Here is a 24,680-nt window from a genome sequence, read left to right on the forward strand (position 1 = left end):
CATGCAGCAGGCTTTCTCAGACTGCCAGCCCCCACATCATGACAGGAAGACTTGCTATTAGTTATGATGCTCGGCCTTAGTTTAGATTTGTCCCACTAGCTCTTATAACTTATTTTAACCTGTTTCTCTTCATCTACATTTTGCCTTGGGGCTTTTTCCCTTTCTTTTATTCTGTATGTCCTACTTTCCTGCTTCCTCCATGTCCGGCTGCCTGGCTGCTGCCTGCCTGGCTGGCTCTGAGCTCTTCCCGCCTTTCTCCCTTGTCTCCTCCTACTACTTATTCTCTCTGCCTGCCAGCCCCACCTATCCCTCCTCTGCCTAGCTACTGGTTGTTCAGCTTTTTATTAGACCAATCAGGTGTCTTAGGCAGGCAAGGTGAAACGGTAACACGTCTTTACATAGTTAAGCAATTATTCTGCAACACAAACAAATGCAGCACATCTTTACATAGTGAAATATTCTATTCTACACCACCAGCATCTCATGAACTTAATGTGGTGTTGTACCCTTTAATCCCAGCACTGGGCAGGTGGAGGCAGGAGGTCATTTGACTATGTAGTAAGTTCAAAACACAGCAAAACTCAACAAAAGAGTTCTGTCATCTCTGGGTCGTAGGTGTGGCCCTACAGGAGGTGACACACCTCACTGCTCAGTCAAGAACAAAGCGGGGGAGGGGCACCACCTCACTTGTGTTTCAGAGAGCAGATACTTCACATCCAGAAATCCTGTCTTACCTAGTAGCTCATCACACAAAACTTGGATAAGGTCACCTTGGTTTTCAGAAACAAGATGCTGAGGGAGGATTCATTCAAGACTGAGATGCCTGAGAGGCTGATGTGCGCATCCTCTCAGGCTCCTTGAGGCTTCTTGCACACAAAACCAAACCAAACCAGCTACGCTCCCCCTGCCCTTCCCCAGCATGACCGGGCTTCACCTTTCTTTGTACCTCTCTCCCAGTCCTCCAGTGTCTGGCAGGAAGCTGCTCTACAGGCTCTTGTGGTTTGTTTGTATCTCCAGCACGGAGCTGACACTCAGTCGGTGTGCAGTAAATGTTTGCTGTTGAACGAAGGGAAAGGGAGGATGTGGAACAAGAGAGTAAGCCCAACCAACTCAAAGCTGTAAGAGCGTTTTTGCTTAACATCGTGTATTCCTTCCTTCCATACCATCTGACCTTCTTAGAATGAGAAGGCAAGCGAGAGAGAAGGGAGTTTTTGATATTATAACAGTAAGTTTTCAGCTACCACAGTTCTAATACCCATGTCTCCACCAAGATGCACATTTCACACAGTTGTTAGAAACAGTAGCCTTACCTAACCTTTACAGAACATTTTATATTTATGAAAAACTAGCGTAAACTTACTAATAAAAATTTCCAGATTCCTTGCTTAATGTAATGCCTCTTTGAGCTCTTCCTAGTCGGGAAAAACAAAATCAAATTCTAAATCAGAGAGTTTAAAATGGCCTGCCTTCTTTGCATAAGCTTGGGGCCTCTCATTCACTGAAATGCAGAACTAACCAAGACTCACCATTAGAATTACCAAAGAATGTAGTTCAAACTCCTGGCCTGCCCACTCAAGTTACCAAAAAATGGTAAGGCATTGCTGGTGTGGGAGCCAGGTACAAGGAGGCAAACCCAAGTCCAGATAGGAACTTGGTCTTCAGTCTGAAATAGGACCCGTGGCAGAACTGTGTCTTAGATCAGAGATGCCTTGCTCAAGAGCGTCAGGCCTCAGGAAAGGGTCAAATGCAGCCATCTGTGCCGCTGTCTTTCAGACAGGCCCCGTGCTGGGGGGTGTACCACCCCAGGATTACAGCAGGAACGCGGCCCTTCAAAGTGTGGAATCCCCACTGATGTTTCCTCAGGACACCATATGGATATTTCCTTGAACGTGAGACAGGATATTGGCATCTACAACCTCATCATCTGGGCGTAATGTGGAGGCTCATCCATCCATTTCCCTCAGTCCTGTTCGCAATGTGGGTGGCAAAGGTTTTGAACTCAGTTATTTTTATTTTCCTGTTCAATTTTTAAAGAAGGAAGTTCCTTGGGTGCTTACTAATTCTATAGTGAACCATGATACAAATGGAGGTTGGCTGGTTTTGTGTCAACACAGGCTGGAGCTATCTGAAAGGAGGGAACCTCAATGGAGAAGATGCCTCCCTAAGATCTGGCTGGAGGGCATTTTCTTAACTAGTGATTGATGGGGGCCGGTTCAGCCGTTGTGAGTGGGGCCATCCCTGGGCTGGAGGTCCTGGGTTCTATAAGAAAGCAGACCTAGCAAGCTAGAGGGAGCAAGCCAGTAAACAGTACACCTCCCATGACCTCTTCATCAGCTCCTCTTCATCAGTTCCTGTCCTGGCTTCCTCCAATGATGGACTACAATGTAGGAGTGTAAGCCAAATAAACCCTTTCCTCCCCAACTTGCAATTGGTCATGGTGTTTCATCACAGCAATAGTAACCCCGACTAAGAAAAACGGCAGTGACAACCCTTATTCTGGCTCATTTTGGACATATTCTTTTTCGATGTGTATGTATGTTTGGTACAGGAGATTTGGTCCAGGGACTTGGGCAACCTAAACAAGTGCTCTACCATGAGTTACATCTCCAGCCATGTGAGTGGTTTTTGTTTGTTTGTTTTGTTTTGTTTTGAGACACGGTCTCATGTAGCCCATGTTGGTCTGGAGCTCATTAGGTAGCTAAGGCTGGCCTTGAAACTCTGATCCTCCTGTCTCAGCCTTCCCAATGCCAGGGTTACCATCATGTGTCTGTCTCTCTCTGTCTCTCTCTGTCTCTCTGTCTCTGTCTCTGTCTCTCTCTGTGTGTGTGTCTGTCTCTGTCTCTCTCTCTCTCTCTCTCACACACACACACACACACACACTACATGCTTATTGGAAAACACTTTATGGGTGTGGAAAACAATTACATTTAAGGAGAAATACTTTCTCTGCCCGCCCTGCTTACTAGGGAGACTCAGCGCACATTCTTTTCCAGAGGAGAAAGGTCCAAGGACCACTTCCCCTCTCTAGAAGCTGGTATTCTGGTACAAGGCAGCCCTTGGGTGGAAGCCTGGAGAAGATCAGAGCATGTAAGATGCGGCTGTGGTACAAGCCGGTGCCAGGGGAGCAGCATGCCCTCAGCTGCCCTGCCTGGTGTCGCTCTGTGGGCACACGGAGCCCTTCGCTCAGTGTGCCAGCTCAAGATTTCCTCGTGTGTCACTCTTCGAGTGTCCCCGATAGCTCATTTTTCCTCAGCCTGGGCTTAGCCAAGTTCCCCACATTTGCCTCCTCTGATCTTTCTGCTAACATCAATCTCTTCTAATTATCTTCTGTTCCGTTTCTTTGAACCCTTTCCAGCTGCTTCCCATTCTCAGGTGTTTAATACAGAATTTGGGTGAGGTTCAGGCTGAGACAGGTCGAGGCAGCTGCTCATCTCTGGAAGGGGCTAAGATGGTTTGCCAAAGCACCCCCCAGTGGAGAGCCAGGCCAGCCTGGCGCACAGGTGGCACTCGGCGAGCCCCACCAACGGGAGGAATCCATGACGGTGGCTTCTAAATGGCTGGCGAGTTCCAGCTGGCACTCGGCGTGCTTCCCACCCCACCCTCAGCTCCGGACTCGCTCTGGTCCTTTTCTTTTTTCATTTAATGGTTATTTTAACGATTATTTCTTTGATGCTGTAGTTTGTGCATTTAAAAAAAATTGAAATTCCTGTTGTTTTTGCCCATATATCTAGTTAGTTTAGTTTATGTGATAAGAATTTGACAGATTACCATTATTTATGAATTATTCTGTTTTATCCCTTGCCAGAAATGACTCCTAATCATGTTAATATTCTCGTATTTTTAAATTCTATTAGAGAGTAGAATCGGCCTCGGTGTTTGTTAATTTTTTAGTTAATGAGCTACAGAGTAAGATTCACGCTGCTTTGATTGTGACGGTTTGGGCTGGGGACACAGAAAATCAGTGTCTTAACATGGCATGGCTATCTGGAACTCACTTTCAAATAACCCAGTGGGGTGAGGGAGGTGAGAGGCTCTGGGCATGAGATTACCCTGGAGTTGCTGCAGTCAGGAGAGAGCTACATGGGACTCACCCTGCTCCTCAATTACTCAAGTGCTACAAGTGTTTCCTTATTTAAAAGAGGGTTTTAAAAAGGGATTTTTTTGTTTTGTTCTTTACTTTTTGGGAGGCTGAGGGGAAACAGTCAAGACAGGATTTCTTTCTCTGTATAGCCCTGGTTGTCCTGGAACTTGCTTTGTAGACCAGACTCGAACTCAGAGATCTGCCTGCCTCTGCCTCCAGAGTGCTGGGATTAAAGGCATGTGCCATCACATCTGGCTGGATTGTTTTTAAGGAGCAGGAAATGGTATAAATAGGCTGCAATCAGAGACTTTCCCAACATGAAGGCCTCTGCCATCCTCTCCTGGGTCACTGATGCTCCAGAGGACTTGACATCAAGTTTATTATTTATTTCAGATTCCATTCATGCCTCCCTTTCTTTTGACGGGCTTCCTAAACCACCCACGGGAGTTTAATCCCCCTCTGACATTGTTCATAAAGCACTCTCCGATAATGCTTCCTCTGAGGTTTAAAACCCTGACTATAATCTGTAATCTCTGGCATCCTTGTTGACGGTAATTGCTGGAAAAAATCCTTCTTCCTTCCTAGTTCTTGAGCTCTTTGGCCTTTTTCAAGTCTCTCTCCAGAACCCAGTGCCTGACACATAGGTATCTGGAAAAATAAACAATAAAGTAAACAGAAGAATGCATAAATGTATACTATGCTATCTCCTTGGGCAGCAGCTCTTTATGCAGGGACCTTCCTCAGCCTCTCCATCCCTTTCAGCATCCCTCTCCAGCCACCTGATGACCCAGCTATCACCCAGTGTCTTCACCTCAGCTAAATCCTTCCTGTTCGGTGTTTCAACCAGACGATCATGTTCTACAGTGTGACACACTCCTCTTCTGATGCTATTCAGACACATGTGTACTGATAGTCTTCCGCTTACATCCACACACTGGGAAGAGGAATTAGTCATCAAACCTGTGATTTCACAGAGAATGTTGTTTAGGATAAAAAAAGTGTAGGTTGTGCTGTGTTAATCAACCTCACCTAGTCTCATAAACCAGGCACAAAATGCTCAGGTGTAATCATAGATGTCTCAAGCCTTCTATAACTGAACTCTTGGCTATGCCTGTTAGAAGCTGACAGCATGATCACAGACATACTGAAATATCGCTCTCTGAAACTGCAAAGTATAAACACATACGCTTCTTTTCTTATGAGACAGCACCTCATATAGCCCAGGTGACCTTGAACTCACTTTGTAGCTGAGCCTTACCTTGAACTCATCTTCCGGCTTCCATCTCCCAATGGCTGGGATCACAGGCTTGTGCCGTCATGCCCAGCTCTACATGTAAATAGAATTATAAGAGATGAAACGGCTAGAAATCCTTTTGAGCTCTCCACCCACACCCTTACATAAGCTCAGCGTTAGTGCGGGTGAAAGCAAAAACTGTCTGATTGTGTCACGGATGGGAATTCTTATCTCGGTCAGTAATAACCCAGCAGGAGGGCCAGTGTTGATCCACCTGTTTAATTTATTGTGTCTCTCAAGTGCTGTGTTTGCGGTTTTGTTTGTAAAAGTTTAATAATGCTGCTTATATCAAATTCATTACATTTCACCAAGTCTAATGTGTTACTAATATGGAAAGCACATCATTATTTTAGGTGCTATTAATAATAGGAATGGGGCTGGAGAGGTGGCTCAGTGGCGAAGAACGTGTGCTGCTCTTCCCAAGGACCTCAGCTCAGATCCCAGCATCCACTTGGAGCAGCTCACAACTGCCTGTAATTCCAGCTCCAGGGGATCCAACGCCATCATTTCCGGCCCGTGAACACCTGTATTCAGATGCACTTACCCACCCCATTCCCCACCCCCCATACCACATAAATTTTAAAAAAGAACAGAAAATGGGCTGGGGGTGTGCCCCAAGAGTAGAGAGCCTGCCTAGTGTGCATGAGATCTTGGGTTCAATCCCCAGCACTGACTGACAACATTTCTGTTATTTATTTATCAATCATCATAGCAAGGGGTGTGGCTCAGTAGCAGATCTGATTCTAGCACTGTAATAATAGCAATTGCAAGATGCCATTGATTGCAAGGAACTCCTGATTTCTAAAGTGTGATTTAAGTTGGTGGGATACAGAATATGCATACCACCTCTACTTTAGCAGAGAGGTGTTTGTACTCCACTGATAGTAATGATAGAAAGTTTTCCTCTTGAGTGAGTTTAATTTTAAAACAATCCCATCTAAAGAAAAATGTAATACAGACTGGGATATAGCAGGCCCCCAGAAGTGGTCCCCAGGTCTTGGCCTAACTGCTTCTGGCTCCATTTGCCTCAGAGTACCAAGTACTCCGTGGAGCATGAGAGAAGGATTCGGGTCTAGGTTGAGGAGTGCAACTATACAAAGAAAGGTCTAGAAAGTAGACTCATTGCATGTTCTAGAACAATCCACACTTGCCTCTATCTAAATAAAAGCATACTCAGAGATTTGCTTTAATTTGAATCCATTCTCTAACAAGGAGGGGATTTTTTAAAATTAATTATTTATTAAAGAAAATTGGCTAACAAAACATTTGATCTCTGGGATTATCAAATCAAATCACGGTCTACTCCCCTTTTCTATAATACATTTGCCACTTAAATTATGAGGAACTTCTATCAAAGTATGTTTCATTGGGAAAGTGCAAGACATGGCTGGTTTCCTGTTTCTCAAATAAGGAAAGTGAGGAAAGAATGGCTTTCGTGGTATTTGGGGAGACTGCAGTTTTCATTAGGACTCCAGCTGGTACTCGGCTTCGTGCTTCTCGGCCTTGTAGCTCCGATTCTGTACTCAGCCAGGCCGCCAACTGCTGGGCACAGAGGCAGCATTTCGCAAAGAGCTAAACAGAATCCCTTGTTCTAATCTGCACTTATTCTTGAAGGTCATTGTGAGTCATTAGCCCCCATGCAACAAAGCAGGAGGTCACAAGTCAGACAGGCTCCGCCACACGTAAACTTCACTGTGAAGCTTCTAATGTAGGTGTAATTGAAAGAGAAATGGAACACATCTCCATATCCTAATAAAGACATTCTTTGTAGTCAGCAAATATGCGCACAATATTGTGCATCGGCAAACCTGTTACATTATGATAAAAATGTAAAGGCCCTAGGAAATCATATATAGGCCACTGGCTATTAGTGTGATTTTAATATGTAATCAGTAACAATTAACAAAGCCAATAATGTGTCTGCAGCTGTTCCTGCTCATTGGTACTAATGATACTAGAAATAGTTCTAAATAGTAATGCCAGTTCAACACTGTCTCTTCTAAGTCCTTTATGTTTATGAATTCTCTCATGGAATAACATTATAAGGAATATTTTCTGATATTTTTAAAAGTCACTAGCAGCATATACTAAATTTTAAAAGTTAGACATAGCAAAATAAATTTATATGAATACAGGAGTTGACCTTTTCTCCAAGCAGACACACTGGTCAAAAGGGCCAAAGGTCAAAGAAAAAGAAGGTGGGGTGGAGTGGGCTGGGGAGAGGGGTCCCCATGCTGAACAAGAGCATGCTGAACAAGCATGGGGACCTGGGTTCAGATCCCCAGCACCCACTTACAAATGCCCAGACTGTGCGTGCCTTAGACCCAATGCTTGGGGAAGGGGTAGGAAACAGGCAGATCCCTCCCAGGTGGTCATTGGCCCACCAAGCTAGTCAACACAGTGAGCTAGTTTCAGGTACAGTGAGAGGCTCTGTCTAAAAGACAAGGTGCAGAGCAATAGAAGACACTAGACGTTGTCCACTGGCCTCCATGTATGCCTACACAGACAAGTGTCCCTACACACACACACACACACACACACACACACACACACACACACACACACACAGCCATATATGTGTAGCTGATAAATTAATTTTGTCTTGGTGTCTTTTTTTTTTTTTTTTTGACAAGATCTCATTCCGAGATCCGCCTGCCTCTGCTTCCCAAGTATTGGTATTAAAGGAGTGCGCCACCACCATGCCGGTCTTTGTCTGTGTCTCGATGTCAGGATTCGGGATTTGGTGCAGGTGGTGTGCTGAGAAACAGTAAGGGAGGAGGTGCTAAGTGGGATGTGTAATCAGAAAGTCTGCTCTGGGCCTGATGGAGGCACAGAATAAATCCCATCCTAGAGGAGAGCTGAGAGTCCCAGGGCCAAGCACAGTGGCTGCAGAGTCGGTATCAGTGGCTGCAGAGTCGGTATCAGTGGCTGCAGAGTCGGTATCAGTGGCTGCAGAGTAGGTATCCAGGCCAACTTGGAGCAAAAGTAGCTCAAACTCCATGTGGTGGTGTGACTGGAAGGGAGGGGGGCAGAGTGGCTTCCATGTTCTCACCTTGAACAACTGAGTTCAGAAAGTTACACAAAGGTGTGCCATTTCCTCTCATGACCCCCCAAATTTAAAAGATGAAAAATGAAAAGATTTTTCCACTTCATTTTTTTTCTTTACCCTTTCCTTTAGTTTTTTAGCCCAGAAAGTTAAAATGCCAACTCCTTGACAAATTTGCATAGAATCAATTTCCCATTAAAAACACATAAGCTTTTAAGATATTGCTCTTTTTGACCTTTTCTGCCCAGTCTGCTTCCTGTAGAAAACAAAGAGATGAATTCCCTCACTCTAGGCTGGTTCTCTTTTTCTTTCTTTCCTTGTGTCCTAGGGAACAAACCTAGAGCTTCAGAATATTATTTGACAAACTGGAGATTCAAATAGCTTCAATCCATGCTTTCTACCACCTTTTCATTTTTATTTACTTATTTGTCATGTACATGGTGCTTTGCCAGCTTGTATAGCTGTGTACCACATATGTGCCCTGCAGACCAAAAGAGGTCATCAGGTCCCCTGGGACTGGTGTTACAGAGGGGTGTGAAGCACCATGTGCTAAGAATCAAGCCCAGGTCCTCTTAGCCACTCAGATATCCCTCCACCCTTCTATTAGATTTTTAATACAAGTAGTTGTAGCCAGGCATGGCAGTGCATGCATTTAATCCCAGCACTCAGGCAGAAGAAGGTGGATTTCTGTGAGTTTGAGGCCAGCCCATTCTACATAGTGAGATCCAGACCTGCCAGAGTTACACAGTGAGACCTTGTCTCACAACAAAACAAATAATTATGCCTTTCTTTATGAATTTTATGAATTCATCTATTACTCCAAACATTAGCAGTCTCTTAGGTATTTTCTGATTTTTAAATTTACTACACATTATTTTTATTGAGACATTTTTGTTGAAATGTTTGGGAGCTTATTTAAACCAAGTAGCTTTCAATTGACAAAGCAATGCCACCAAACATGCATACCTTCATTTGAAATTCTGGGCAGATTTGGATAAAATGAACATCTTTCCCAAAGTTCACTTAGCCCTTGACAATCACCTTCTAAGTTGGCTGGGACACTTTGGAGAATGAAAACTTAGTGTTGACAATTAGGGCAAGACAACAGAGATGAAGCAGGACTGTCCACACCAGACAGCAGGGATGGAACAGGACCAGCCCCTCAAGACAGGAGGGAGGGAGGGGGACCATCCCCTCAAGACAGCAGGGATGGAGGGGGACCATCCCCTCAAGACAGCAGGGATGGAGGGGGACCAGCCCCTCAAGACAGCAGGGAGGGAGCAGGACCAGCCCCTCAAGACAGCAGGGAGGGAGCAGGACCAGCCACACTAGTCTTATAAGATGCCAGTTCCTCAGCTCTGATTTTACAGACAAATTCTGGGTGCCTAGAGCTGAGGTTCAAGTGGCCATCCAGTGATGGGTAAAAAGAATAAACCTGCTTTTGGTGTTAAGTTTGAAACTTGCATTCCTGTATGCCAGGCCCTGCAGCTAACTCTGCCCTGGCCTTCCCATTTGCCCTAGTGCTCACTCCATGCTTTTGCACATGAAGCTTCGGCAGTTTCTAGGCTCAGACAATTTCATACAGTTCCCTTTCACATGTTGCCACTGGGCCAGGGAGCTGCAGGGACTGCCTTGTCTGTAAATGCAGGGATGCTTACATCCAGTGCCAAGGCTCTTGGCAAAGTTCTTTCCTGCTCTCCAAGCTGTGACCACTGTCTATGGCAATGCCAGCAGCCAAGTCGGATCATGAAGTGACAAGAACAGAGTTCTCACCTCCCTGAGCCTCCTGCAAAGATGCTCTTCAGTATGCTTAAGACAGAGAAACCAAAGGCTTAAAGAGGCAGCTTATCTTGTCCTGGGGTCAAATGACAGAGGCTTCTGTGCCTGTCACTCGGGATGCCCTTGTGAGCCCTTGGATCGAGTAACCGAGTGACCGACAACCTTCCCCAGCTTGTCCTAAATTACACCTCCTAGTGAAGCTCAAAAAAAAAAAAAAAAAAAAAGCTCAGGGTTGCTTCCAGACTTACCTTTTCAAAACTCCTGTGGACTTTAAGACTGTGGAAGATGATGGCAGAAAAGTTCTGCAAAAATAAAGTTTAAGCAGTTGACTTGTTCGTTCCTTTATTAGAAGCTCCCTCTCCTGTTCTCATCAAAAGAGAGCAAAGTTCCTACTAACAGAATCTCAGCAGGGCCTCTGGATACTGTTGTGTGCATTGCACAATGCACATTCCCAGAAGGTGCCCTGGACTTCTACATCTATGTGAACAGTGCCAAGTGGTTCCCCCGACAGGGACCTATTGTGCAGGTGAGGGCCTGATGGACATCTTTATGTGACTTTTCTCTGATAAAGATGCTATCTTTGCTGAGCCTAGCCTTTTTTGTTCACTGATACCTACAAACCATGCTGGGTAATCTTCCTGATAAACACACATGCTCCCCATTTCTATAAGAGCCAAACTGTCCATCAGTCTAGGGACCCTGGGATCAGATTTGGAAAGCATGTCACTGGATCTATTTTGTAAGTACTATTTGGTCTAGCTCTAGTCATTGAAGAATGTATAATGAACAATCACATCGTTTAATGGAGAATCAACACCTTTAAGATGTATATTTTAACTTTTATTTTATTATAATTATATGTGTGTGGTGAGGGGGATGTATGTGTGGAAGTCAGAGAACAACTTTTTGGTTCTCTCCTTCCACATGTACATGTGTTTCAGGAGCAAACACATTGCCAGGTTTATGTAGCAAGTTCCTATATCTTCTGAGCCATCTATTGCTGGCCCAAGAGGTGAGTTTTAAATTAATTTTTCTATTAAAGTATAGCACTGTCATTGGTGGGAAAAAGGAAATATAATCTTAGATATACTTGGGGCTCCATCTCCAAAATGTATGCACAGATAGGCTAGTAAGTGAAAACTGACTCCTTGTGGACGTGCCATGCACCCCAGGGGCTCTACCTGCTGAGCAGACATATACTTTGGTTTTAGATTGATGCAGGAAACGAATTTGATATCTTTTGATAAGGAAGGTGATAAAAGGACTGAGAGACATTTTTACACCACGTTCTCCCATCTTTTCTGGGATGAAATCCTTAGGGTCTTTAGAATGGAAGAAGCTCATTTACTTCCAGACAGTTAACCGATCTCTGCTGTTTGCCAAATGCCCTCAACATGCAGTCCATCCTCTTTCATCTACAAGCTGTGGTCATAAAGTTGTTTAGAGACTGGGCTGGGAACAAGGCCCAGATGTTCCACATCTAGGACACTTCGCCCTACAGAGCTGTTCCATATCCCCACAGCTACACACAGGTGATGAAACAGCCGAACATCTGTGTCCTGTGTGTGACTTGCATGGAATTCACATAATAACGATGAAACACAGACCCTTTGCTAGCCAGCTCTTTTTTTCCTATACATGCCACAATATAAAGAAGGTTCCGTGTCAGGGCTAATCATTCCAGAATTAGCATGGAGATTTTACAAATGATCCTTTCCTTCCTTACGACTCATGTCAATCATATCTTTGCTCAGAGGCTGCCCCTACAAATTAAAATCCTGGAAACGGGACTAGCCCTGAGGGGTGTGACCGTTCCAGCCCCACTGTTTGAGTATGAATCCAGTTTCCAGTCCCTGACAAATGAATACCCCAAACTGACCTTGGATGGCTTCCTCCTTAAAGGATTTGTTTAGGAGACAGGGGAAGAACTTAACACACAGTACCAACAGCAACATGGTATTTGGCCTTCCTGTATGTATGTGTACCTTGAACATGCCATGCTCTTGGAGGCCAGACGTGGGTGTTTGGAGTTAAAGAGACTGTGAGTAACCATGTGGATGCTGGAAATGGAATCCAGGGTCTTTGCAAGAGCAGCAAACAGTCTTAACCACTGAGCCATCTCTCCGGCCCCTATACTCCTCCTTTTACACCTTAATCTCTAATTTGTTGAATATTGCTGAACTTAGAGAGGCCAAGGACTGTGCCTGCCAATGCCTTAGACACAGACACAAACACAGCCCTCGGAGCCTTTCCAAGTAGGAGACAGAGCGATAGACTGAGGATGCTACAAGGAGACCCTTTCTGAGATTTTTTTTTCCCCTAGTAAATCGATCCACACGGGACCAAGAGCTACTAAGCCTGTAGATAAGGGAATAAGAATCCTAAATCCAAACTACTCAGTGTTAAGTCCTGGCTCAGCCACCTGCCTCACCAGTCTGGGACATTGGGCAAATGACTCAGTATCACTGTCCTTGACGTCTTCACATGCAAATGAGTAGGAAAATAGTCTCACCGTGGAAAATTTGAGGATCATATGAGTTAGAAAGTATTAATAATAACGCCAACATCAAATGTCTATCAAGCTTTTATTCTTTTCACAGCCCAACTGTCCATGGAGTTCAGAGTATTTTCCTCTTCCACACTGGAACCCCATCCCACTTAAGGATTTTAAAGTCACCATAGCAAAGTATAAAGATATAGCTAGGCTTTGTTTTACATAAGTTAGAACAATATTTTTGAGACGGGTGTCTAAAATTTGGAACCCAAGTGGTTGAGGCCAGGGATGAGTCAAAACAGCTTCCACCTGAGCCAGTGTTACCACTACCCCATTTCAGATGGCTTTGGGGATCGAACTCAGGGCCTCTGGTACGCTAGATCAGCCTTCTTCTAATCGCTGACTATACCTCTAGCACCCTAGAACAGGATTTTCACAAAGCAAGTGTTTCATGAAACGTACACTTATTTATTTATTTAGTTTTTTGAGACAGTGTAGTTTTGGTGCTCATCCTGGATTTCTCTCTGTAGCCCAGGCTGGCCTTGAACTCACAGAGATCCACCTGGCTCTGCCACCTGAGTGCTGGGATTAAAGGCATGGGTCACCACTGCCCGGCTACATACACTTATTTTTATACAGATGTGTGACCTGAGCTTTAACATAAAATGTAGTTCTTACTCTGAGGCTATTGGAGAAGCAAAGTGATTAAACAGCATCATTGACAATGTGCGTCACACGGCAGTGAATGCCGTGGGCTCAAGAGAATGTCCTCTGACCCAGGTGAGCAGGTCAAAGCAGTCAAACCATCCAGGAGGAAGTGGCATGTTGGCTGAGACTAGGGATGAATAAAAATTGTCAAAATAAGCTGGAAGTCGTGGGAAGCAGGTTCTTTAGAGGCAGCCATCGTGGAGTTTTGGTAGTCAGGGAGAGATCTGCACTTTTAGGAAGACGGCTACTCTTGGCTGCATACTTGGGGTGAGGGCAGTGGGCATGCCAGAGGGATTGACTCTTCCAGCACACTGGGTTGGTGGGGAAGGTTCTGGATGTAGGACTCTCTCTTGTCCTACATCTCTGATGTCTGAGAAAGGCTCCCTACAGAGGAAGACAAGACTTTGCAAATCATTTCTCCATCCTGCTGGACCTAGCTACTAACTATTGCAGCCTTGAAGCTGGCAGGCCTTCCTGTTCCAAAGTGGGAGGGTTCTTGGCAGGAGGTGGCAGGCTGGAAACAGAAGGGTAACTGGCCTGGCCAAGCACTTTCCATGAAAAGTGGGGAAAAGAAAACTGCGTACTTCCGATCTGATCCAGTTTATCTGGTCAGAAAAGAAAATGAAATTACAGATAATTCCAAGGTGTTTATAGTTGGCTTTGAAAATACCATGCATTTTTTGGCAGCGCCTTTACCTTGCCAAATGTTTCATTTAGGTTTTGTTTTCCACTTCCTGACCACAGACCGTCTGAGCAGCTGTGGAGTAAAGTGCCCCAGCTGTGTGGGTGGGTGGCTCCAGAGGCCCTACTGTTTAAAAACCGGACTGTCCCTACAATGCTCCTGTCACCCCCAACGGATCAGTATGTGTCCACATGCATCTGGCACAGAGCAGCTAGCTCTGTGTATGTGTGTGGTATCTGCATGCGTGCACACATGGGCATGCAGATATACCTGCCTGTGTAGGAATGTGTGGGGCCAGGGGTTGACATCAGGATGCTGTCCTCAGCTACTTCACCTTATTTATTCATTCATTTAGTTAGTTAGTTCGTTATTTTGAGACAGGGTCTCTCTCTGAACCTAGGACTTGCAGTTTGGTGTAGCCTGGTTCTCAATATCAGGGATCTTGCATGTCTCCACCTCCTACCGCCCCACCCCCCACCCCCGCATGCTGGGGTTACGGAGAGCACCCAGATCCTGGCTTTTACAGAAAGCACTTGACTCACTGAGCCATTTCTCCAGCCCTCTAGGTGGCCTTTCTTGATCTCAGCTTTGCCATGGCCCATGGTGATCTTCCCATGCACCCATGCATGTCACAGAATACAGGACCTCCTCCATACCCCTCAGTGGCAGCCAGCACTCCAAGGCAACCTCATAGCACACCATATCTGGGCCCCTAAGCAGGCTGTTTACAGATGTTAGTGTGAATTGTACGTTAAGTCATAACCAGTGGCTCCCGACTGAGGAGCTAAGCCAGACCAGAAAGGCCTCTTTTCCTGTTACTCACAGGATGGTTGCTTCCAGACAAGTCAAATAAAAGGGTTGCTTACATTTCCTGGCCAGGGGCTTAGCTAAGGAGAGGAAATCACTGAGACAAAGGGTCTAGGCACCAAGTCCCCACCAGAGCCTAAATGGCCAGGGTGGCAGCCTCTCCCTACCAAAGAATCCCAAGCATGCTTCTGCTCCTCCATTTGAAAGGTGCCAAGCAAGGGTGGGGGGTTGGTCCAGACTAACCCTGCTGGAATGAATTAGTTACAGCCCTAAATCTGGAAGTCCAAAGAAACTGGTTGTCTCCATTCCATTGCAGAGTTAAGCATTCTTTCATCCTCACTGCAGAGGAGGGCATTTCCTAAATCACTTCTCACAGGGCAAAGCTGCTCAGAGGAATTTTTTAGTCCTTAAAAGGTATTCCGCAGCCCATCTACATTTCCCAAGCAAATATTTTCACATCAACCCTCTTCCTAGAGAAGGGTTGGCAAGTTCAGGTAGCTCGTGTGTGGTTCTGGAAAACTCCCCCATAGATGGTCTTTGATTCAATTTCCTGAAGAGGAAGAAAAAAAAAAAATCAAGGAAGCAAAGCCAGCCAGCGTGCCAGGGGCACCAACACTCAGGACTGTCTTTCCCTCTTCTTTACTCTTCTGGATCCCTTCGGTCGGAAGGGATGTTTGGCCCCCACCTTCAAGATAAATCTCCACCCCACTTCCCGACCTCCACTCCAGATAACAGTCCCAGCTCACCCCTACCCCATCCCCCACCCCCACCCCATAGCCGTATAGGCACCTCGCTGAGGTCATCCTCAGTGTCGCTGGGAAGGGGAAGGAAACGTGAGCAAAAGCAACAGGTTCCACCCACTGCCTGAACTTGGAAGTGGATACCAGGGCGCGGTGAAGGGAGAGGAAGCGGCAAGGGGGGAAGGTGGAAAGGAAATGATGGGCCTGACCACTGGGCACCGGTCACTTGAGCTCCCAAACGGCTTGTGTTTTTGCTTGTGAGGGGGACAGGAGGTCCTTTCTAGGGTCACTTGGGGACTTCCGCGTGGACTGAGAGGCATCGGGCCCGCGCGGCCCTCCAGGAGGCTTTGGGTGGGTAAAGAAGCCAGCGAAGAGGCCTTGAGGTGCGATCACGCACACAGCACCCTCCCCAGGGCGCGGCTTACACTCGGTGAGGTCGGCAAGCCTAGCGCCCGTAGTCCCCGCCCGCCGCCCTCCGGCCTTTCCGAGCTCTCCTAGCCGGCCTCTAGCTCCAGCCTCCGGCGGGGAAAACCGGGAGAGCGGACTGCGCCGCACCCCGCAGCCTCTGGGCATGCTCCGTGGCGGGACCGGCTCTGCCGCCGCTGCCGCCGCCGCCGGGAGGGCGCGTCCTCCCTCCCCCAGGGCGGCGGCGCCTGCAGCGACTATCGCTGCGTCCCGGCCCCGCACACCTTTGGCGGAAGCGGGAGTTGAGGGGTGCCATCCTGCCGGGAGTGGGCCGAGAGCGCCCCCCGTGCCCATCCTTCCCGAGAGGGACCGGCCGAGGAGGCGCGCAGGCGGGATGCGCCCTGCGACTACTGCGGTTCCTTAGAAAGTAAAGCTGAGCTCGCCCGGCGCGGGGCTGCGGGCGGCTGGCGGGAGGGGGCGGGGCGGGGCGGGGCCAGGTGGGGGGTGGTCCCAGTGCCCCAGCGAGGTGCGAAATCAGTTTCTAACCTCCCTCTTCTCGGGTCCCGCCCCCAGGGAATCGGAATTCAGTGGGAAAGTGTCTGGGAGAATCCTTGGGGCGGAGTGCTAGGACGCGCCTGGCGCAAAATGGTTAACACTAAGTCCGCGCGCGCCCCTAGGCTAGGAGGGTGAAAAGTGCGTGCCCGTGGCTGCGCACCCCTTTGCTAATCTGCGGGTTAGTTACCCGGAGGAAGTCAACTTGTGCGGGGAAGGGTGGGGGCAGCTCAGGCTGCTGCTGGCTCCCGCCCCCAGGCCTCTTAGGGAGAACGTACCTCACGGCAGGCGGACGCCGCGCGCGGGGAGGTCGGGGCGGGCAGCGGGCGGCCGGAGCAGGCTCGACCCGGCCACTCACTATCTCTGCCTCCTCCCCGCAGGATTACCGAGAGGATGGGATGGATCTAGGCAGTGACGCCGGCAGCAGCAGCAGCAGCCGCGCCAGCTCACAGTCCAACTCCACCAAAGTGACCCCTTGCTCCGAGTGCAAATCCTCATCGTCGCCGGGGGGCAGCCTGGACTTGGTGTCTGCTCTGGAGGACTATGAGGAGCCCTTCCCGGTCTACCAGAAGAAGGTGATTGATGAGTGGGCTCCGGAGGAGGACGGGGAGGAGGAGGAAGAGGAGGACGATCGAGGGTATCGGGATGACCGCTGTCCGGCCCGGGAGCCCGGGGACGTGAGCGCCAGGATCTGCAGCAGCGGCGGCGAGGGCAAGAGCGCCACCACCACCATGCCGTCCCCGATGCCTAACGGCAACCTCCACCCGCACGACCCCCAAGACCTCAGGCACAATGGCAACGTGGTTGTGGCCAGCCGGCCGAGCACCTCCCGGGCTCCCCGCCGAGCCATCCAGAAGACCCAGCCTCCCGGGAGCCGGCGCGGAGGCCGAAGCCGGGCAGCTGGGGGGCTCTGCGTTCAGCCTCCGGACGGTGGGACGTGCGTCCCGGAAGAGCCCCCGGTGCCCCCGATGGACTGGGAGGCTTTGGAAAAGCATCTGGCCGGGCTGCAGTTCCGGGAGCAGGAGGTGCGAAACCAGGGTCAGGCGAGGACCAACTCCACCTCTGTAAGTTGGCCCGGGTGCGTGCCCACGCGCGCACACCCGCGTATACACCTCGCGCGCAGCCCACACGCCCCTTCTCCGCGCTCCCGCCGGTGGTGGCCCCATTCATCCTTTCCCAAGGGTGGGGGCTGGGCCGGAGAGCCTGCCTCCTGTTCCCCTGGGGTACGCTTGCTGTCTGTGAGCTGTCTGGGTTTACAGGATGGGCGGAGAGAAGGGAGGGGCAGCCAGAGGGCAGCGGAAAGTCGGGCTGGAGGAACCAGCGACTCATTTTGATGGAATTACTTATGGAGACTAGGTTGTGAGTCACTTGCCTGAAAATAAATCTAGGGAGATTTCCTCGCCGAAGCCAGCCCCTGCGGGGGCTATTTCACACTGTAATAGTTGTGGCTTTGTCCATCCTGGTGGGTCTTCCAGCGTTTCACTCACGTCTCGCCCTCAGCCGGGCTATGCCTGTGCACGCCTGTGCACATGCACGCAGTCGCCGGCCCACACCTCAGATCTGGCAACCGGGTGTGTTCCATCCCGGCTCCTGGATTTGGATGGATTAAAGGCCCTCCTGACTTTCTTCCATGAAACCTGAGCGATTGCTGACCTGGAGGGACCGGGTGAATTGAACTGCCAGAATGAGGGAGGGGGCTGTTGCCTCTGTTGCCTGACTCACTCCCTGTCGGCGAATCCCTTCTTGTTTTGATAAAAGAACCACTTATAGTTCCTTACCGGAGGCTACTGCCTCAATTCAGGAAAAGCCAGACAGGGAGGGGTGCCGGCGTGGAGGGGAAGGAGGGAGAGAAGGAGGGCTGCATCTATAATAAGCTCAGGCAGGTTTGTACTTGTCTCAACATCTTTTTTTTTTTTTTTTCTTTCTGCCCGAGAGGAGAGCAGATAAATGACTCAAAGGAAGAACATCAAGAATGTAGCTCCCCCTTTTTATCACTGTTTGAGATAAAGCAACAGTTGTAATTTGAAATCATTAGTGATATCCCTAAATAGGGCTGAAGGGCACAGTTTAAATGAGCTGCTTTCTGTGTGTGGCAGCTGTGTGGCAGTGTAGGCAAACGCTTGCCTTGCAGGTGTAATTTGGCCACTCTGAATCTCTCGGGCTCCTGGAAATTGGGTGCGTGCACTTTTGACTTCAGGGGTGAGGGTGGTAACAGGGTCTCACAGAGGAATTGGCACGCTTTCTGTCAGTTAGAGCCCTTGGTTGACAGAGCCCATTGGTGAGCGTCCCTTGAGGGATGACCTATTAAATTAATAATCCCAGCTGTTTATAAGTTTACCATGTCTCACTAACAGACGTGGAATCTTTCCATTACAGCCACTGCTCTTTCTTGTCCCTGGCAAAAGGAAACATCTTTCCCTATTAAATTCCCAGGATTTGAGCATTGATTGAAGATCAGCAGTTACATACATGGCTGTAACTGGGCTGAGATTCTGGTAAGGAGAGATACGGGAAGGCTGTCTGCCCTGTGAGAACTTGACATTTAAAGGCTTGCCTGACAGCCTTCTCATCCCAGTGCTCACACATGCTCTTGTGGTTGTGGCTTCATCATTGGGCCCATCTCTAGAACCTAAGGTACCCACTCACTTCATCAACAATTTGGAGTTTCTTCCTCCTAATTACCCAGATTCCCAGGCCCCCAGCTCTCCTAAAAATATTCCTGCTTGATATTTTTAGAAGTCATTGCGTTTTTATTTTTTAAAAAGTTCCCATATATATATATATATATATATATATATATATATATATATATATTATGTATTATATGCTATATACCCACTCCATATATATATATATATATATATATATATATATATATATATATATATATATATATATGGGATGTGTGTGCCAAGGTTCACATGTAGAGGTCATAGACAAACCTTTGGGAATCTGCTCCTTCTTCACGTAGACCCTGAGGATTAAGCACTGGACACAAGGCATGGTGGAGATTTAACCTGCTGAACCATTTCACAGGCTGGTTTTGGTTTGTGTTTGGATAAAGCTGTTACTCCATGTTTGCTTAGATTGGTGCTTTCAAACTAAGTTATCCGTGAAATTACCATAATGCTTAGAAGCATTGTAGTGCGTGCATCCGCAACCACAGAAAGCGCGCTGGTTTCTCTGACTTTACCTTTGTCTATGCACTGTGTGATGGTCTAGAGTTTGTTACTGTGGGTTCCTGTTGGAAAAGTTTTAAAAACACCACTTACATCCTCTTTAGCATTGCCTGGAACAAGCAACCATAAGTACAGGAACCTAAGAACAGTCAATAGTTGGTGTAGAAGGCCTGCCTTGAGGGAGACGGTCTAGTCCAGCGGTGTTTTGGTGCCCTTTAGAATGTTGTGTGTCAGCACATTCATAGGCCTGGGTGCATCCATGCGCAGGAGGGGAAGGTGCACAGGGAAGGGAAGGTTCTTTACCAGGGGCTCCAGGAGCCGCCTCACCATCTGTCCTTGCAGTTACTCCTTTGGTTGAGTAATCGGTTTGGTTCCTCTGATTCTTCCAGACTCAGTTCAGCTCTCACCAGCTCTGAGAGCTTGTGCCTGACCACCCTCCCTACAGCACCCCGGCAGCACCCCTCACCCCCTATTCACACCTTTGCTCTGTTCTCTTTGTTCTTGTTCCTAAGTCCCCACTATTTGGGGTCTCTCGGAAATCTTGGTAGCTCCTGGTGGCTCATGCTTTGAATCCCAGCACTCAGGAAGCAGAGGCAGGCAGATCTCTGAGTTTCAGGCCAGCCTGGTCTATGGAGCAAGTTCCAGGACAGCCAGGGCTACACAGAGAAATCTTGTATCAAAGAGAGGGGGAGAGGGAGAGGGAGAGAGAGAAGAAAAAAGAAATCTAGCTGAAAGAAGTATAGGGATCTTACCACACATCTTTGGTTTGGATTGAGAATTGTTTAGAATAATTTTTTTTTTGGCTTTATTGTTGTATTTTATGTGTCTGACTATTTTGCCTGCGACGTATACATGACGTAGCATGAACATGCCTGGTGCCCACAGAAGAGGGTATGGATGGGATCGCCTCTAACAGGATTACGGATGACTGTAAGCCACTGTATGGTTACTTTTCTGTTGCTGTGGTCAAACACGGTGGTGACTTGTAGAAGAGTTTATTTTGAGTGTGTGGACCCAGAGGTTTAGAGCCTGTGATGGCAGATCTGTTACCACAAGCGGGAGCCAGAAGGAGCTAACGTGAAATGGCAGTAGTGTTCTGAAATCTCAAAGCCCCCTCCCAGTGACACACTTACTCCGCCAAGGCCACACCTCCTGATCCTCTGAGGTTCTTATCTATCCAATGAAAGGAGAAATATTTATAGCAACCACACACCTCAGACCTTAACCAAAGCCCTCACCTTACGATTGAGACTACCATCTTAGAGATGGAGACACCTTCACAGACCTCCATCACGGCTGGTGGTCCAACCCCAGCAGCAAGTTTAAAGTATTCTGCAGTCATATCTCCTCCACTGGCTCACCTTGTGCTTGTCGCATGTGAGGAACCTCAAGAATTCTACCTCACGATCACAACTACCCTGAGAGCGCCATCTCTCGCCAGACTGGACCTGCCCGTGTGTTGTCCTGCCGAGGCCTGTCTTCCCTCCTGGATGGGCTAGTTGTTGATGAACTTGAGCTGAAGGGCCAGATACAGACTAAAGATAGTTCTGGACATTGGTGGTGGAGCCTCCTCGATCCTGGAAGTCCGTGTTAATCTAAAATTCTTATCTCCCTGCCTGTTTTTTATTCTGGAGAACTGGTGCGGATGGTCCTGAGGGAAACAAGACATTTCATCTTCCGTCTCTTAACAGCCTTCCCATGCAGTGGGCCATGCAGGTTTCCCGGGCATCTATCTCTGGACTTCAGTTCAGTACCGCCCACTCATTTTCTTACTCAGGGAACTCCCTAGATCCTAACCAGGTGGGGTAGTCTAAGGGCCCGCTACCTCCGTGCCTTCCTTTCCTAGTGGAAAACACTTTCCTTTGCTTTCTTCATGGTTTTGCCATGGGGTATTCCTCCTTCGGCATATGTGTGTGATCTTTCATGTTTACCCTGTCTCTGGAAGCTCTGCTCCCCGCTCCCCCCGTACACACACAACCCCGCCCCTACCCTGTATATTCTTCTCTAATAGCAGATTTGTTAGGCTGGGCATTTGGCTCATTGGGTAAAGCCAGCTATGGTAGTCCGTGCATATAATCTCAGCGTTCCCATGGTGAGATAGGAGGCGGAGCCAGAACCGTTGGTGAGCACGTGGGCCAACCAGCATGGAGTGCATAGTAGTCAACGACCAGAGAGAGCCTGTCTCAGACAAGGGAGGAAGTGAAGACTGATGCTGAGGTCATCCTCTGACTGCCTCTTCCACACCATCCCATGTGCCCATACTCATCCACACACACATAATCATCACCCCATATTCATGGCAGCCTAGCTGATGTATAAAATGAATTACACGTATTTATAACGTAAAGTTAAATGTTCTCTATAATACTTGCCTGACTTTCGACACAGCTGTGAAGCCACCATCAAAATCAAAGTCTTGGGTCGATCACCCCCAAGAGTATCTCTGTGTCTCTTTGCATTACCCCTGTCTTCTTCCTTGGTAATCATTGGCCTGATTTTTGTACTATAAGTTGACTTACGTTTTTGATATGCATATTCCTGGTGATGGGCACTCGGATTAGTTCTTGTTGTTTAGCTGTCATATGTAAAATTGCTATGGCCAGTTATGCATCAATCTTTATGTGAACCTTTATACATACATATGTGAGAGTGGGACTGGGTCATACAGTAGGCATGTGTTCAGCTTCTTGAGATGCTGCCTTCCAGGGAAGTACCATTTTAGAAGGCAACTGCCTTGACTCTTTAAAATATTTTCTATTTTATTTATTTATTTGTGTGTTTATTCTGTCTGTCTGTCTGTCCCCCTCTCTCTGTACACATGAACGTGTCTGGGTGTATATGCACCACCACGTGGGTTGCAGAGGTCGAACTCAGGTCATCGGTCTTGATGGCAAGTGCTCTCTCCTACAGAGCCACCTCCTTGAACCAGGGCCAGGACTCTTACAGCACCGACTAGAACCTCAGTTCCTCTTCCTAGCAGCTAGTCTCTGTCGTTTGAATGCTTGGGTTTTCTAGGACATCTCTATTCGGTTACTCGTAGCAAAGAGATCATCCGTTACATCTAACCAGACTCATTCCTCTATCGTTCCCAAGAAGAGGGGTGTCATTTTTACATTACACCAAGGTTCTGGTTGAGCCCCCCACCTTTTGTTTGTTTGTTTTTGTGTTTGTTTGTTTTTCCGAGACAGGGTTTCTCTGTTTAGCCCTGGCTATCCTGGAACTTGCTCTGTAGACCAGGTTGGCCTCGAACTCACAGAGACCCACCTGGCTCTGCCTCCAGAGTGCTGGGATCAAAAGCGAGCGCCACCATGACGGGTGACCCCACCCTTTTTAAGTCAGTTTTATATTTTAGTGCCTTCGACAGGTATATTTTCCTCATTTAATGAGAAGTTAGGAATTATGTTAATTGACACATTAATTGAAAGCAAACTCTCTGATGAGGTTATTTGTAAAGTACTTAGAAATAATGTCTTTTTATTTGTTTATACTATTAGCTAGTAGCAAACTTTAAATTACCTACGTTTCTCCCTAGAATAGTGCTAATTACCAGTTACAGTCAACCTACTGTTCTGTAAGAATTACAACCTAGTTATTCTGCACAATAGTACAAAAGTAACTGAATGGCTGAGCGGTTTTTCCCTTAGTTACTTGTGCTATGATTAAATTACATGAATTCCTGTTTTAAAGACTGAATTAAAATCCCTTAGTAGTCCTACAAAACATAGGAAGGTTTAGATGCAAAGTTAGCTGATTATTAGCAGTCTGGAACTTAACATTGGAAACTTACTGCGTGGGATACAAGTATCATTTCTATCAGAGAACATCTGATGTATATGTATCTGTGTAACAGTGGTAAACGTTTGTTTGTTTTTTCATTCTGTTATTAGAAATGATGAGAGCTAATTGTATTCTATTCTATGGTTAAACAATGTACCCTGAAATATCTAGTACCGTAGTCAAACTTTCTTTGCCTACTTGCTAATGTGTGCTGATTCTTAAGAGTGCAGAGGCCGATCTCCGTGTCAGCATAAATGAAGATTTCAAAGGAATGGGTGCCTCAGCCGAAAGGGTGCTTGCCACCAAGCCTGGAGATGTCCTGAATTTGATGTCCTGGAAGGAGAGAACACATGAACCCACACAGCGCTTACAACATACACATCATACACATGCACCCACATGTAGCAACAGTAACAAAGAGAAAACAAGTTTACATATATATATACATACATATATATTCTGTTATACAGCCCTGGTTGTCCTGGAACTCACTGTATGGACTAAGCTGACCTCAAACTTGGAGATCTTCCTGCCTCTGCCTCTGGAGCATCAAAGGGGTGTGTGTGTGTGTGTGTGTGTGTGTGTGTGTGTGTGTGTGTGTGTGTGTGTTGCCAGACACAGCTTGAAAAAAATGTTGTCTTGAGACTTAGAAGGAAAGTGTTTGGGCTCTAAACACGTCAGCTTGCCAGAGCGGAAGCTGCTACTCAGTTGTAGGGTGCTGCTCAAGGCCTTGAGTCAGTACCTGACCTGACGTCAGTTATAGGGTCCTTGTCTGATTGTGCTCAAGGCCTTGGATCCAATATCTAACAGTGAAGAAGAGAAATAGATTTAAAGCCGGGCGGTGGTGGCGCACACCTTTAAATCAGCACTCGGGAGGCAGAGCCAAGCAGATCTCTATGAGTTCGAGGCCAGCCTGGGTTACAGAGCAAAATTCAGGACAGCCAGGACTGTTGACACAGAGAAACCCTGTCTCAAAAAACAAACAAACAAACAAACAACAACAAAAAAAGAAAAGAAATAGATTTAAGGAATGCCCAAAGTGAGAAACATTTTTTAATATAATAATTTTATTAGTTCTTTGAGACTTTCATACAATGTATATTGATCATATTCACATACACCCCAGTTTTGTGATT

General features: G+C 47.3%; 1 protein-coding gene across 7 annotated transcripts in view; it reads left to right on the forward strand.

Moving 5' to 3' along the window:
* Positions 1-24,680, forward strand: part of Schip1 (schwannomin interacting protein 1) — a 690,937-nt gene that overhangs the window by 537,927 nt on the left and 128,330 nt on the right. For 3 of the 7 annotated variants that reach the window (XM_076574213.1, XM_076574214.1, XM_076574218.1), the window contains one exon: positions 16,969-17,652. In XM_076574213.1, coding sequence (XP_076430328.1) covers positions 16,969-17,652 — 684 coding nt within the window. Of the gene's footprint in view, positions 1-15,841; positions 15,983-16,282; positions 16,464-16,603; positions 16,770-16,968; positions 17,653-24,680 lie in introns of those variants that run through there. The other 4 variants (XM_076574216.1, XM_076574217.1, XM_076574215.1 and 1 more) reach the window with 4 other exon arrangements.

The sequence above is a fragment of the Peromyscus maniculatus genome, chromosome 6 (assembly GCF_049852395.1).
Source record: "Peromyscus maniculatus bairdii isolate BWxNUB_F1_BW_parent chromosome 6, HU_Pman_BW_mat_3.1, whole genome shotgun sequence".
In the NCBI taxonomy this organism is placed as follows: Eukaryota; Metazoa; Chordata; class Mammalia; order Rodentia; family Cricetidae; genus Peromyscus; species Peromyscus maniculatus.